General features: G+C 43.7%; 1 protein-coding gene across 1 annotated transcript; it reads right to left on the bottom strand.

Moving 5' to 3' along the window:
- Window positions 1–7,626: 7,626 nt before the first annotated feature.
- On the bottom strand, window positions 7,627–9,241 carry LOC309693080 (uncharacterized protein; the record flags this gene model as incomplete). The annotated part of the gene is made up of 2 exons (XM_082512055.1): window positions 7,627–8,685; window positions 8,896–9,241. 2 exons carry the CDS (start codon window positions 9,239–9,241, stop codon window positions 7,766–7,768), a joined length of 1,266 nt encoding a protein of 421 aa, XP_082368181.1. The 3' UTR covers window positions 7,627–7,765.
- Window positions 9,242–16,025: the final 6,784 nt, after the last annotated feature.

Below are 16,025 nucleotides of genomic sequence, written 5' to 3'. Positions count from 1 at the left end.
TGATGACCATGCCCACAATGTATAAAATGAATATAAAGCAAATAATTCACACGAAAATATTTTAATAACATAAATAAAGTATATTAAGGCTGTGTCACTGTTCAGCCAAGGACAGTGTGTGAAAAGGTAACTGTCTCCACCTTGGGAAAAGGATGATTCTGCAGGTCATCTGAAGCCCTTGATGGATACAAAATAAAATATAAATAATATATTATAATAGAACTGCCTGGTCCGCCATGCAACAGAGAGAACAAATGTGACCGCAGATTGGATGAATTCAAAATTATCTGTTTGCTGAATAAGATGATCCTAACTATCAAATTGGCTCAGTAGTAGTATAGTGGTACACACTGATAAAATATTATAATATGCTATTGCTGTCATATAAGACAAAGAGGATAATATTAACAATGACATAATATTAATATGAAGAGGCACCTTAATCGGTTATGATGTGAGGTGGATAATTGTTAAGCAGTAGTCTGCATCAAGCTTAAGGTTTGCTGAAACTCAGTGTAATGACATGTGAGATGAAGACAATACAGAGAATAACTAAACTAATGAAGTGCATAGAGGCACTTGACCAGCTTGAAACTTATCATCCTAGAATGACACATTGCTGAGATATAGAGCACACCTATAATAACAACCAATAAGCAAAACCCTGTAGACAACAGCTACAACTACAGGATTGAGAAGCTGAATTAAATATGTAGACACTGCTAAGCTGATGAGCATGTGCCACATTTTCTTTTCTTTTTTATTTATTTGTTTCTTTTAAAGCAGAAGCTGCTATTCTGCCCAAAGAAAGACTCTAGGTCTGACCAACCGTTTCAGTCATGGGCAAAAAGATGTCAGTCAATAAAATTCTACAAGATAATTTATTGACGAAAAATATATCAAGAGATAAAAGATAAAACAGTCCAGTGTCCCACTTAAGAATTGTATAAAAACACACAGTCCCAAGGCCAGAGCCAGCTATGCCACACAGCCAAGTTGCACTCCACATGTTGCCTTTAACAGGGTTAGAAGTTGTCCTTGGAGACCCACCACCCTGCAAGCATATAGTCAGTGGTCACTCAAGCCTCTGGAACTCTGCTGCCTTTAGGCTGTGGCATATAATAGGCCCTGGACTGCACAGAGAGACAAAACAACACAGCAGTGTTTGTAGTGTGGGCTATATGTAGACCAGTGTATCAGTGCAATCAAGTACACCTGCCTCTAATTAGTCCAACCCCATTCCAGCCATTGGCTCACTAAAAATGTGACAACCACCAAACCACTCCCAACCCAGTGCAACTTCACACAATAATATGGAGCTGAATTAACACAGGCACATTAGTCTACCATGTTACAAGCTGCATGCTATTGAAAGCCAACATATGCAGACTTCTTCTGCCTTGTTCGGGTGGCAGCATTTTTCTTTTTCTTTTGTGTCCTGACACGTTTATGTTTTTTGTTTTTGTTTGATTATTTTGTTGGTTTTGGAAACGATTTTAAATGAACTTGTGACAATACTTGAGAGTCACAATGACACATAGTGATTAGGCATATGATTGAAAAATGCCTAGGTTTAAAGCTGTGAGCTATGAGCTGTGAGCAATGCAAAGTTAAATATATATATATATATATTTGTATAAATGGGAAACAACCGTAACTTGAAAGTTTGAAATGTGTGAGATCCATGCATTGTTTGAAGAACTAGAAATTATCTAAAACTGCCTTAAGTGAAAATGTAGAGTTGCATCTATTCTCCCAAACAAAAAAAAAAAAAAAAAAAAAAAAAGGGAGAAGAAGCATTCTGTAACTTAGAAATAAGGCTGACGTGTTGACAACAGACTAAAACACTAATTCGCAGGTGGCTATCAGGAACAGAGAGGCGAGCAAAGTCACAAACACCAAGGCTGCAGACAGCCACGCAGACACAGCAGATAACATAGAGACAACGCCTGCTAGAACCGTGGAGAGGAAGGTCACTTCACACGAGATTGTAGGAGTAGGCCACAGAGAAATAATGCAAAACAGTTTTGAGGCAGCCACTTAAACTGACAGTTTTCAAAGGACAAATTAGTTGTAAAGTCAGCTTCAGGCCACACAACTGTACAACAATTAACTGCCCCTTTAGAACTAGTACATACAGCAAGTGGCCGCAGGTGCTTTATTAAATGCATATATGACCCGTTGTGTCCAGTAAATTTGCTAGGTAGAGACGCTCTGACAAAACTTAAGATAGCAGTCATGCCATTCTTTTCTGGTATTACACCTGAGTGCATGCTAAATGACACCCGCCACATCCACTTTCCAGAAACCGACCGAGTATCACAACATTCTGAGATTTAAACAAACCCCAGGCCCAGATCCACCTTATGATCAGCAAGTGTGGAAGCTAGGAGAACAGCATTTGACCTTACAGCACAGGCCTAAATTGTGTAGGTTACGCAGTAACCACAGATAGTAAAATAATAGAAGCAAAACCCCTTTCTTCTTCATGTTCTGCACAGAGCGCTGAGCTGATAGCTGTGATACGCGAAAGCTAAATACACAAAGACAAACTAATAAACATACATACAGACAGCCAGTATGTTTTCTCTGCTGTGCATCATTTTGCAAAAAATTTGGCATAACAGAGGAATGATTACACCAACTGGAAAACCGGTTCACCATGCCAACCTCTTACAACGCCTACTGACTCTTTCATTACTACAGGCAACAATTTTGCTGACAGAGCAGCAAAATAGGCGGCACAAAAGACAAACATCACATTGATGGCAGTGAACACACATCAGATTCCACTGGATGTGTTGAAAAATGAACAAAAGCAGCAAGCACAGCAGAGCAGGCAAAATGGCTAAAACACGGTGCAGTTCTGACAAACGACTTAATGATGTGTTATGGCAAGCTAGTGTTGCCAAAATTCCTCCACAAAATGGCGGCATTAGTGACTCATGGCTGTACGCATTTGTCAACGGGGGGACTGACCAGTATTGTCAACTCTCATTTCTACACTGTAAATTCTACACTGTAAATTTTGAAACCTCAGCAAAACAATTTGTCAGAACGTGCATGACGTGTCAAAAATATAATGCTCAGGGAAATCTGAGACCACACAATCCATATGGACTTTATTGAGCTAAATGAATGCCAAGGGAAAAAAAATACACCCTAGTGGTTATTGATGTATTCGCAAAGTGGCCAGAAATCTACCCAGTGAAAAAGGCAGATACAATTTCAGTAGCAAAATGTATGTCTAAGTTGTAGGAAAATAAAGAGATGATTGTAAATGACGAAGAATGTAATGATGTCTATCAAGTGTCTTGCAGATCACAGCCCGGTGACTGGGTTCTGATCAAAGTGCTCCAAAGGAAAAACTGGAGCTTGCAAAATAGCGGAACGACCATCCTGGATCCATCAGAGTCACTGCAGGCGAGTCAGTGAAGCCATCTAAAAATTGCTTAAGATACTTAATAAATAACCTTCACAGACAATTGTTGTATACATTTAAAATAAGTTAAAACAGGAGGGAATGTTACAGGAAAAATGATTCTATGTTTCTTTACCTTCTTTTAAATGTGCAAGCATGCCCTTTTGTCTATGGTTAGATTAGTTTAGAATTATCTTTTTAGACTTTCTCAGCAATGACATACTGTTTTGGGACATATTGTTTTAGATTGTTTTATCTCTCACAGCCTTCTCCCAGCTCTCTGCTGACGAGACTAGCGCCACATATGGAGTTGTTTATTTTATTTGTTTTGTATTCTCTTATCCTGTTCTCACTGTCTTTCCTATAAAAAGTGCCCAGCCTCTGTACACGTTGTGAGTTGTTCTGAACAGCTTACCCGTGTGCACGTTAAAGCATAAAAAGTGATCTTGTCTCATTGTGTCTTTATTTCTCCTGGGTCTTTTACAGAGTTTTCCCCCAACACTAGTGTTTTAAGTCATTTTCACAGAGTTGCGCGTCCACATTGAAACAGCCGAAAATGCTTACATTCCAGTATTGCGCATGCGTGAAATGCAAGAAGATTCGACCTGCCTCATTTCTGACTGCTTCTTATTTACTTTCCGGCTCTTTGAAATGTCGCTGAAAAATGTTGAGGAAAGCACCGAGTTTTTTAAATGGACTAACAATGAGGTGGAGTTGTTGCTGCGAGTAACACAAAAGTACAAAGTTGAAAAAGCGAGTGAGAGTTAAAGAATTTGAAGAAAAGCTATCTGGAGCATGTACAGACTGATATTAATCTTTAATAGGGCTGTCAAAATTGAGAGCAAACAAAAAACTGCTGTATAATGCCCTCTGGTATCTTAGTTAATTGGTCACATGTCTGCATCATATGACTAACATGCGTCATTGTTTTAGAAAGACTCAGTTTTCACTGTCACTGCGACGCGAAAGCACCGTTTTCAAATGTATGCGTTTTCAAAATGCTGCATTTTCCATGAGCGAAAACGTCGTCTCAGTGTGGACGGGAGGCCAAAAAGGAGCGAAAACAATGCATTTTCAAACGAAAACGCATTAGTGTGGACGTAGCCTGAAGAAGTCACTTGGATGGTAAATGGTCTGTATTTGTATAGCGCTTTACTTGGTCCTAAGGACCCCAAAGTGCTTTACACTATACACAATCATCCACACACACATTCACACACTGGTGATGGCAAGCTACATTGCAGCCACAGCCACTCTGGGGCGCATTGACAGAGGTGAGGCTGCCGGACACTGGCGCCACCCTCTGACCACCACCAGTAGGCTACGGGTGAAGTGTCTTGCCCAAGGACACAACGACCGAGACTGCCGGAGCCGGGGCTCGAACCGGCAACCTTCCGATTACAAGACGAACGCCCAACTCTTGAGCCACGATCACCCCCAATGAGTGACAAAATGTTTCTCCCACTGAAAACACTACATCCAGATGAGCAGAATCAACTTTTTGTGATTTACTTACCTGGATGATTGAGCATGCATCAAGACCTCACAGCCCATTGTTTATTCAGTGGGCTGGTTTCAGTTATTGTGCAAATGTATTGTTTATAAGATTGGGGAAAGCTGCAGTCAGGTTAGACTGAAGAAGTCACTTGGATGAGTGATGAAATGTTTATCCCATTGAAAACGCTAACTTCAGATGAACAGAATCAACCTTTTGGTAAAATCCTTAGAAAGGACAATTAATTGTGTCCATCATGGAATTTAGTGAGATGAAATCAAGATTCTGGAATAATATTTAATATTCATGTTCCTCCAGTCCTCCTGTGCATCTGTGTCAGTTCTCTTTGTCTCTCTTTATTCTGGGCCTTTCTATTTCTCTCTGTCTTTCATGGTATGTGTGTGTCTGTTTGAGTAATCACCCTTACGTTACAGGGGTGGGATCTGTCTGGGATCTGGGGAATTGGGTTCATTAATAGAATACTGTCAGGGTCCCTGTGCCTACCCGGTCGGCTCAGTATGGCTACATATGGTTTTATATTCTTTTTTTGTTCCTGCTCTCTCCCTTCCCTTCTTTCCCTCCTCCCTCTGCCTGGGCGGAGCTCACCTGTGGGCTCCTGCCTTTTGCCCACGCACCTGGTCGCAATCAAACACTTGTGGCTCATCACGAGTGTTCCAGCTCCTTTATAAGATGGCAGCTCTGTGTTTCTCGTCGTTGGACCATTGCCGACCCTCGTCAGTGTAACCCCAGCCCAGTTACTTCTAGAGTGTTTTCACAGTGATTTGCCTTATAATCCCTTCGTGTCTCTGTGTACAGATTCCCTGGACCAACCCCTGTGTTACCTAAGTGATTGGAGTGTGAAGAGGAGCGTGAGGAGTGGACGGAGTGTGTGTGTGACTTTTGGCATCTTTCCCGTTCGTGTGTGGACCCCCGAGCCCGGCTTTCCCCTCACCTTTGTAAATAATCACTTGGTGTATCGTAATAAAGACTCTTGTGCTTTCAAGACCTAGAGCCTGCGTGTGAGTCCGTTCAGTCCCGCTGTGACAAATACAGGGAGGGTTTGCAAGACGGTAGTGAGACCTGCTATGATGTTTGGTTTGGTGACAGTGGCACTGATTAAAAGACAGATGAAGGTGGCTGAGCTGGATACTAAGTTTTGTTGAGAGTGATCGGTAGGGGGCAGGTTGCTCAGGTTAACCAACCAAGCAGGTGCCCCAAATCAGCTGACAGGAGAGTAGAGGGCTATGGGGCACCAGACACTTTGTCAGAGCTTGAAATGAATTTTCCTTCTCCACCTCCAGAAGAGCTCCATCTCCTTTGCCGCCTGCTCTAAAGAATTTCCATCTCTGCTGCAAAATACCTTTCCTATGTCGAAGCTAGCTGTCTGCGTCATTCCAACTCAGCTGCCGATCTACACCTGAATCTACTTTTTGGCTCTGTACTTGATTTAAAAAAAAGGGAAAGCCATTAAAATTTTTTATGAGAAAAAAAAGCTGAATGAATATTCTCTAATTTGATTTCATAATTATTATCAGGGATGTTGGATGACTTTTCTGCTTGGTCACAAAACAAAATTCATATCAGTTATTACTTCCATTACATTCATTCATTTTGGTTCTTATGACATGATATATTGTGTACTACTATGTAATGTACGAGCATTAATGAAACTTTTGTATCAAAAAAGTTTCAATAATGCTCTCTGGTCTTATGAACCACTCAAAGCCCTTTAGGCTTTTTAGAACCACTAAAGACCAAAGAACTTCATTATTATTATTATTATTATTATTATTATTGAAATCTGAGTAATAGAAATAGAGATGTATTAGTTTGAAAAGAACAAATACTTCAAAAGATCCACGTCCCTTTTCAATTATCCAAATTTGTATTTCTATTAGAAAAATAGAAAAGCCCAAAAAAGACCTGACATTTCTTAACAAAAAAATCTGTTGATTATTATAAAACATTTTATTGAAGAAAAGTATTATAATATTTCCAAGGTAGTGCAAAGTAGTGTAGTGTAGAAAAACAATTGATTGCATTATTTGGTCTTATAAAGTGTGAAGAGAGTACAAGTCTACATTCTGGGGAGATCAGAGTATCTCTTCTTAAATAAGATATGGATAATTTGGTAATTTGCTCTGTAATTTTAGATATGCTAAAAGTGCAGCCTCGTGTAATAATCAATATGACAGAGAATAATCAAGCGAATAATTGACATATGAGAGTAATCATAACATTTTACAAAACAAACATATTGTCATAGCTCATTTTTTGTCCACCATACTTCCCATCAATGGGATATCTCCAATGCAAAAAAAAAAAAGAAGTTCCCACCGTAATGTCTGTTGAACACTTTATCATGGTCACAGTTGTTTTGGCTTTTTTGGTGTAATTACTGAACTAGTGTTAAAAATGCTGTCACTGAATGGGTAATTCATTTGAATGAATGATGCATTCAGTGGATAATTGAATAATTGTTGTAACATAAAACTGACGATATATATGTATAACAAAAATCCCCATACAACTAGTTATGGGTATATGCATGTATATTTCTATTTATATTATTGCACACTATTACATTTATTCAAGACATTTGGATGATGAGTTTAATGAATAGATAAATACGTTTCGAAGTAAATATATATTACACTTTATAAGTCACTGGGAAAAGGGCAATTGTGTGTTAAATAGTTATCTATTACCCAAGCTGTTTTAATCACATCTGAATTTTATGAAATTTAAATCCCACCTAAACAAGAAGAGAAGAAGCAAACATTGACATTAAAAATGTGCCTTCACAGTTTTATGGGTTATTATGCAATTTCCATCTGTGATTTTCCAATTTAATAATAGAGGGTGAAGACAAAGAGTCCCAGTACAAAAGGGAAAACATTCAAATTGGCAGAAGATGCGCTACTTGTTGTTGTTGTGGATTTTGTTGTTGAAGACATAGTGGTTGGGATTGAAGCTGTTGTTGTGGTTGGAGATTTTGTTATTGGGTTTGGAGCAACAGTTGATGTGATTGATCCCACTGTGGTTGTAGCGGGAGACTTAGATGTCAGAGTTGTAACACCTGTTGTTGCTATTGGTGACACAGTTGTGGTTTGTGCTGTTGCAGTTGTGCTTGGTGATGTAAGTAGTGCAGCTGTTGTCATTGTTGGAGTAACTGTTGTTGTGGTTGGTGCTGCTGCGGTTGTAGTAGGTGCCGCTGCGGTCGTGGTTGCAGCACCTGTTGTTGTTGAAGGTGACACAGCTGTTGTGGTGTGTGCTGTCGTTGTAGTTGAAGCAGCTATTGTTGTGGTTGATGCAGCTGTGGTTGTAGTTGGTGCCTTAGATGTTGTAGTTGCAGCAACTGTTGTTGTAGCTGTTGACACACTTGTTGTGGTTTGTGCTACAACATTTGTAGTTGGTGTTGTTTTGGTTGTGGTAGGAGCAGCTGTTGTTGTTGTTTGAGCAGTTGTTATAGTGGTTGGAGCACCTGTTGTTGTGGTTGATGTTACGGCAGTTGTACTTGGTGCCTTAAATGTTGTAGTTGCAGGACCTGTTGTTGTTGGTGACACAGTTGTTGTGGTTTGTGCCACTGCAGTTGTGGTAGGAGCAGCTGTTGTTGTTTGAGCAGTTGTTATTGTGGTTGGAGCAACGTTTGATGTGGTTGATGCGACCAACGTTGTTGCTGGTGTCTTAGATGTCGTACTTGCAGCACCTGTTATTGTGGTTGGTAACACAGTTGTTGTGGTTGGTGGTGCTGCGGTCGTGGTTGGTGCTGCTGCGGTCGTGGTTGCAGTACCTGTTGTTGTTGGAGCAGCTGCTGTTGTGATTGATGCCACCGCGGTTGTAGTTGGTGCCTTAGATGTCGTAGTTGCAGCACCTGTATTTGTTGTTGGGGACACAGTTGTTGTGGTTTGTGCTGTTGCAATTGTGCTTGGTAGTGTAATAGTTGTAAGTAGTGCAGCTGTTGTCGTTGTCGGAGTAACTGTTGTAGTGGTCAGTGCTGCTGTGGTTGTTGTTGGTGCCACTGTGGTCGTGGTTGCAGCACCTGTTTTCGTTGTTGGTGACACATTTGTTGTGGTTTGTGCTGTTGCAGTTGTGGCTGGTTCCACTGCGGTTGTGGTTGAAACAGTCTTTGTTGTTGTTTGAGCAGTTGTTATAGTGGTTGGCGCAGCTGTTGTTGTGGTTGATGCCACCGCCGTTGTAGTTGGTGCTTTAGATGTTGTAGTTGCAGCACCTGTTGTCGTTGTTGATGGCACAGTTGTTGTGGTTTGTGCTGTTGCAGTTGTGCTTGGTGGTGTAATAGTTGTAAGTAGTGCAGCTGTTGTCATCGTCGGACTAACTTTTGTTGTGCTTGGTGCTGCTGCGGTCGTGGTTGGTGCTGCTGCAGTCGTGGTTGCAGTACCTGTTGTTGTTGGAGCAGTTGTTGTTGTGGTTGGAGCAGCTGCTGTTGTGATTGATGCCACCGCCGTTGTAGTTGATGCCACCGCCGTTGTAGCTGGTGCTTTAGATGTCGTAGTTTCAGGACCTGTTGTTGTTGTTGGTGACACATTTGTTGTGGTTTGTGCTGTTGTAGTTGTGCTTGGTGATGTAATAGTTGTAAGTGGTGCAGCTGTTGTCATTGTTGGAGTAACTGTTGTTTTGGTTGGTGCCACTGTGGTCGTGGTTGCAGGACCTGTTGTTGTCGGTGGTGACACAGTTGTTGTGGTGTGTGCTGTCGTTGTAGTCGGAGCAGATAGTGTTGTGGTTGATGCAGCTGTGGTTGTAGTTGGTGCCTTAGATGTTGTAGTTGCAGCAACTGTTGTTGTCGCTATTGACACAGTTGTTGTGGTTTGTGCTACAACAGTTGTAGTTGGTGTCGTTTTGGTTGTGGTAGGAGCAGCTGTTGTTGTTGTTTGAGCAGTTGTTATTGTGGTTGGAGCAACTTTTGATGTGGTTGATGCGACCAACGTTGTTGCTGGTACCTTAGATGTCGTACTTGCAGCACCTGTTGTCGTTGTTGCTGATGACACAGTTGTTGTGGTTTGTCCTGTTGCAGTTGTGGTTGGTGCTGCTGCGGTCGTGGTTGCAGTACCTGTTGTTGTTGGAGCAGTTGTTGTTGTTGTTGGAGCAGCTGCTGTTGTGATTGATGCCATCGCGGTTGTCGTTGGTGCCTTAGATGTCATAGTTGCAGCACCTGTTGTCGTTGTTGATGACACAGTTGTTGTGGTTTGTGCTGTTGCAGTTGTGCTTGATGGTGTAATAATTGTAAGTAGTGCAGCTGTTGTCGTTGTCGGAGTAACTGTTGTAGTGGTTAGTGCTGCTGTGGTTGTTGTTGGTGCCACTGTGGTCGTGGTTGCAGCACCTGTTTTCGTTGTTGGTGACACAGTTGTTGTGGTTGGTGCTGTTGCAGTTGTAGTTGGTGCCTTAGATGTCATAGTTGCAGCACCTGTTGTCGTTGTTGGTGAGACAGTTGTTGTGGTTTGTACTGTTGCAGTTGTGGTTGGTGCCACTGCGGTTGTGGTTGAAACAGCCTTTGTTGTTGTTTGAGCAGTTGTTATAGTCGTTGGTGCAGCTGTTGTTGTGGTTGATGCCACTGCGGTTGTAGTTGGTACCTTAGATGTCGTACTTGCAGCACCTGTTGTCGTTGTTGCTGATGACACAGTTGTTGTGGTTTGTCCTGTTGCAGTTGTGGTTGGTGCTGCTGCGGTCGTGGTTGCAGTACCTGTTGTTGTTGCAGCACCTGTTGTCGTTGTTGGTGAGACAGTTGTTGTGTTTTGTGCTGTTGCAGTTGTACTTGGTGGTGTAATAGTTGTAAGTAGTGCAGCTGTTGTCGCTGTCGGAGTAACTGTTGTAGTGGTTGGTGCTGCTGCAGTCGTGGTTTGTGCCGCTGTGGTCATGGTTGCAGCACCTGTTATTGTTGGTGGTGACACAGTTGTTGTGGTGTGTGCTGGGGTTGTAGTTGAAGCAGCTATTGTTGTGGTTGATGCAGCTGTGGTTGTAGTTGGTGCCTTAGATGTTGTAGTTACAGCAACTGTTGTCGTCGCTGTTGACACACTTGTTTTGGTTTGTGCTACAACAGTTGTAGTTGGTGTCGTTTTGGTTGTGGTTGAAGCAACTGTTGTTGTTGTTTGAGCAGTTGTTATAGTGGTTGGAGCACCTGTTGTTGTGGTTGATGTTACGGCAGTTGTACTTGGTGCCTTAGATGTTGTAGTTGCAGGACCTGTTGTTGTTAGTGACACAGTTGTTGTGGTTTGTGCCACTGCAGTTGTAGTAGGAGCAGCTGTTGTTGTTTGAGCAGTTGTTATTGTGGTTGGAGCAACGTTTGATGTGGTTGATGCGACCAACGTTGTTGCTGGTGTCTTAGATATCGTACTTGCAGCACCTGTTGTTGTGGTTGGTGACACAGTTGTTGTGGTTGGTGGTGCTGCGGTTGTGGTTGGTGGTGCTGCGGTTGTGGTTGGTGGTGCTGCGGTCGTGGTTGGTGCTGCTGCGGTCGTGGTTGGTGCTGCTGTGGTCGTGGTTGCAGTACCTGTTGTTGTTGGAGCAGCTGCTGTTGTGATTGATGCCACCGCGGTTGTAGTTGGTGCCTTAGATGTCATAGTTGCAGCACCTGTATTTGTTGTTGGGGACACAGTTGTTGTGGTTTGTGTTGTTGCAGTTGTGCTTGGTGGTGTAATAGTTGTAAGTAGTGCAGCTGTTGTCGTTGTCGGAGTAACTGTTGTAGTGGTCAGTGCTGCTGTGGTTGTTGTTGGTGCCACTGTGGTCGTGGTTGCAGCACTTGTTTTCGTTGTTGGTGACACAGTTGTTGTGGTTTGTGCTGCTGCAGTTGTGGCTGGTTCCACTGCGGTTGTGGTTGAAACAGCCTTTGTTGTTGTTTGAGCAGTTGTTATAGTGGTTGGCGCAGCTGTTGTTGTGGTTGATGCCACCGCCGTTGTAGTTGGTGCTTTAGATGTCAGAGTTGTAACACCTGTTGTTGCTATTGGTGACACAGTTGTGGTTTGTGCTGTTGCAGTTGTGCTTGGTGATGTAAGTAGTGCAGCTGTTGTCATTGTTGGAGTAACTGTTGTTGTGGTTGGTGCTGCTGCGGTTGTAGTAGGTGCCGCTGCAGTCGTGGTTGCAGCACCTGTTGTTGTTGGAGGTGACACAGTTGTTGTGGTGTGTGCTGTCGTTGTAGTTGAAGCAGCTATGGTTGTGGTTGATGCAGCTGTGGTTGTAGTTGGTGCCTTAGATGTTGTAGTTGCAGCAACTGTTGTCGTCGCTGTTGACACACTTGTTGTGGTTTGTGCTACAACAGTTGTAGTTGGTGTTGTTTTGGTTGTGGTAGGAGCAGCTGTTGTTGTTGTTTGAGCAGTTGTTATAGTGGTTGGAGCACCTGTTGTTGTGGCTGATGTTACGGCAGTTGTACTTGGTGCCTTAAATGTTGTAGTTGCAGGACCTGTTGTTGTTGGTGACACAGTTGTTGTGGTTTGTGCCACTGCAGTTGTGGTAGGAGCAGCTGTTGTTGTTTGAGCAGTTGTTATTGTGGTTGGAGCAACGTTTGATGTGGTTGATGCGACCAACGTTGTTGCTGGTACCTTAGATGTCGTACTTGCAGCACCTGTTGTCGTTGTTGCTGGTGACACAGTTGTTGTGGTTTGTCCTGTTGCAGTTGTACTTGGTGGTGTAATAGTTGTAAGTGGTGCAGCTGTTGTCGCTGTTGGAGTAACTGTTGTAGTGGTTGGTGCTGCTGCAGTCGTGGTTTGTGCTGCTGTGGTCATGGTTGCAGCACCTGTTATTGTTGGTGGTGACACAGTTGTTGTGGTGTGTGCTGGGGTTGTAGTTGAAGCAACTATTGTTGTGGTTGATGCAGCTGTGGTTGTAGTTGGTGTCTTAGATGTTGTAGTTGCAGCAACTGTTGTCGTCGCTGTTGACACACTTGTTGTGGTTTGTGCTACAACAGTTGTAGTTTGTGTCGTTTTGGTTGTGGTTGGAACAGCTGTTGTTGTTGTTTGAGCAGTAGTTTGAGTGGTTGGAGCACCTGTCGTTGTGGTTGATGTCACGGCAGTTGTACTTGGTGCCTTAGATGTTGTAGTTGCAGGACCTGTTGTTGTTGGTGACACAGTTGTTGTGGCTTGTGCAACTGCAGTTGTGGTAGGAGTAGCTGTTGTTGTTTGAGCAGTTGTTATTGTGGTTGGAGCAACGTTTGATGTGGTTGATGCGACCAACGTTGTTGCTGGTGTCTTAGATGTCGTACTTGCAGCACTTGTTGTCGTTGTTGGTGACACAGTTGTTGTGGTTTGTGCTGCTGCAGTTGTGGTTGGTGCCACTACGGTTGTGGTTGAAACAGCTGTTGTTGTTGTTTGAGCAGTTGTTATAGTGGTTGGAGCACCTGTCGTTGTGGCTGATGTTACGGCAGTTGTAGTTGGTGCCTTAGATGTCGTAGTTGCAGCACCTGTTGTTGTTGGTGACACAGTTTTTGTGGTTTGTGCTGTTGTAGTTGTGCTTGGTGTTGTAATAGTTGTAAGTGGTGCAGCTGTTGTCATTGTCGGACTAACTTTTGTTGTGTTTGGTGCCGCTGAGGACGTGGTTGCAGGACCTGTTGTTGTTGTTGGTGACACAGTTGTTGTGGTTTGTGCTGCTGCAGTTGTGGTTGGTGCCACTGCGGTTGTAGTTTGTGCCTTAGATGTTGTAGTTGCAGCACCTGTTGTCGTTGTTAGTGACACAGTTGTTGTGGTTTGTGCTGCTGCAGTTGTGGTTGGTGCCACTGCGGTTGTGGTTGAAACAGCCTTTGTCGTTGTTTGAGCAGTTGTTATAGTGGTTGGAGCACCTGTCGTTGTGGTTGATGTCACGGCAGTTGTACTTGGTGCCTTAGATGTTGTAGTTGCAGGACCTGTTGTTGTTGATGACACAGTTGTTGTGGTTTGTGCCACTGCAGTTGTGGTAGGAGCAGCTGTTGTTGTTTGAGCAGTTGTTATTGTGGTTGGAGCAACGTTTGATGTGGTTGATGCGACCAACGTTGTTGCTGGTGTCTTAGATGTCGTACTTGCAGCACTTGTTGTCGTTGTTGGTGACACAGTTGTTGTGGTTTGTGCTGCTGCAGTTGTGGTTGGTGCCACTACGGTTGTGGTTGAAACAGCTGTTGTTGTTGTTTGAGCAGTTGTTATAGTGGTTGGAGCACCTGTCGTTGTGGCTGATGTTACGGCAGTTGTAGTTGGTGCCTTAGATGTCGTAGTTGCAGCACCTGTTGTTGTTGGTGACACAGTTTTTGTGGTTTGTGCTGTTGTAGTTGTGCTTGGTGTTGTAATAGTTGTAAGTGGTGCAGCTGTTGTCATTGTCGGACTAACTTTTGTTGTGTTTGGTGCCGCTGAGGACGTGGTTGCAGGACCTGTTGTTGTTGTTGGTGACACAGTTGTTGTGGTTTGTGCTGCTGCAGTTGTGGTTGGTGCCACTGCGGTTGTAGTTTGTGCCTTAGATGTTGTAGTTGCAGCACCTGTTGTCGTTGTTAGTGACACAGTTGTTGTTGTTTGTGCTGCTGCAGTTGTGGTTGGTGCCACTGCGGTTGTGGTTGAAACAGCCTTTGTTGTTGTTTGAGCAGTTGTTATAGTCGTTGGTGCAGCTGTTGTTGTGGTTGATGCCACTGCGGTTGTAGTTGGTACCTTAGATGTCGTACTTGCAGCACCTGTTGTCGTTGTTGCTGATGACACAGTTGTTGTGGTTTGTCCTGTTGCAGTTGTGGTTGGTGCTGCTGCGGTCGTGGTTGCAGTACCTGTTGTTGTTGCAGCACCTGTTGTCGTTGTTGGTGAGACAGTTGTTGTGTTTTGTGCTGTTGCAGTTGTACTTGGTGGTGTAATAGTTGTAAGTAGTGCAGCTGTTGTCGCTGTCGGAGTAACTGTTGTAGTGGTTGGTGCTGCTGCAGTCGTGGTTTGTGCCGCTGTGGTCATGGTTGCAGCACCTGTTATTGTTGGTGGTGACACAGTTGTTGTGGTGTGTGCTGGGGTTGTAGTTGAAGCAGCTATTGTTGTGGTTGATGCAGCTGTGGTTGTAGTTGGTGCCTTAGATGTTGTAGTTACAGCAACTGTTGTCGTCGCTGTTGACACACTTGTTGTGGTTTGTGCTACAACAGTTGTAGTTGGTGTCGTTTTGGTTGTGGTTGAAGCAACTGTTGTTGTTGTTTGAGCAGTTGTTATAGTGGTTGGAGCACCTGTTGTTGTGGTTGATGTTACGGCAGTTGTACTTGGTGCCTTAGATGTTGTAGTTGCAGGACCTGTTGTTGTTAGTGACACAGTTGTTGTGGTTTGTGCCACTGCAGTTGTAGTAGGAGCAGCTGTTGTTGTTTGAGCAGTTGTTATTGTGGTTGGAGCAACGTTTGATGTGGTTGATGCGACCAACGTTGTTGCTGGTGTCTTAGATATCGTACTTGCAGCACCTGTTGTTGTGGTTGGTGACACAGTTGTTGTGGTTGGTGGTGCTGCGGTTGTGGTTGGTGGTGCTGCGGTCGTGGTTGGTGCTGCTGCGGTCGTGGTTGGTGCTGCTGTGGTCGTGGTTGCAGTACCTGTTGTTGTTGGAGCAGCTGCTGTTGTGATTGATGCCACCGCGGTTGTAGTTGGTGCCTTAGATGTCATAGTTGCAGCACCTGTATTTGTTGTTGGGGACACAGTTGTTGTGGTTTGTGTTGTTGCAGTTGTGCTTGGTGGTGTAATAGTTGTAAGTAGTGCAGCTGTTGTCGTTGTCGGAGTAACTGTTGTAGTGGTCAGTGCTGCTGTGGTTGTTGTTGGTGCCACTGTGGTCGTGGTTGCAGCACTTGTTTTCGTTGTTGGTGACACAGTTGTTGTGGTTTGTGCTGCTGCAGTTGTGGCTGGTTCCACTGCGGTTGTGGTTGAAACAGCCTTTGTTGTTGGTTGAGCAGTTGTTATAGTGGTTGGCGCAGCTGTTGTTGTGGTTGATGCCACCGCCGTTGTAGTTGGTGCTTTAGATGTCAGAGTTGTAACACCTGTTGTTGCTATTGGTGACACAGTTGTGGTTTGTGCTGTTGCAGTTGTGCTTGGTGATGTAAGTAGTGCAGCTGTTGTCATTGTTGGAGTAACTGTTGTTGTGGTTGGTGCTGCTGCGGTTGTAGTAGGTGCCGCTGCAGTCGTGGTTGCAGCACCTGTTGTT

The sequence above is a fragment of the Aulonocara stuartgranti genome, assembly GCF_965226115.1.
Source record: "Aulonocara stuartgranti genome assembly, chromosome: 17".
Classification (NCBI taxonomy): domain Eukaryota; kingdom Metazoa; phylum Chordata; class Actinopteri; order Cichliformes; family Cichlidae; genus Aulonocara; species Aulonocara stuartgranti.
This window is presented reverse-complemented; position numbering and strand designations above follow the sequence as displayed.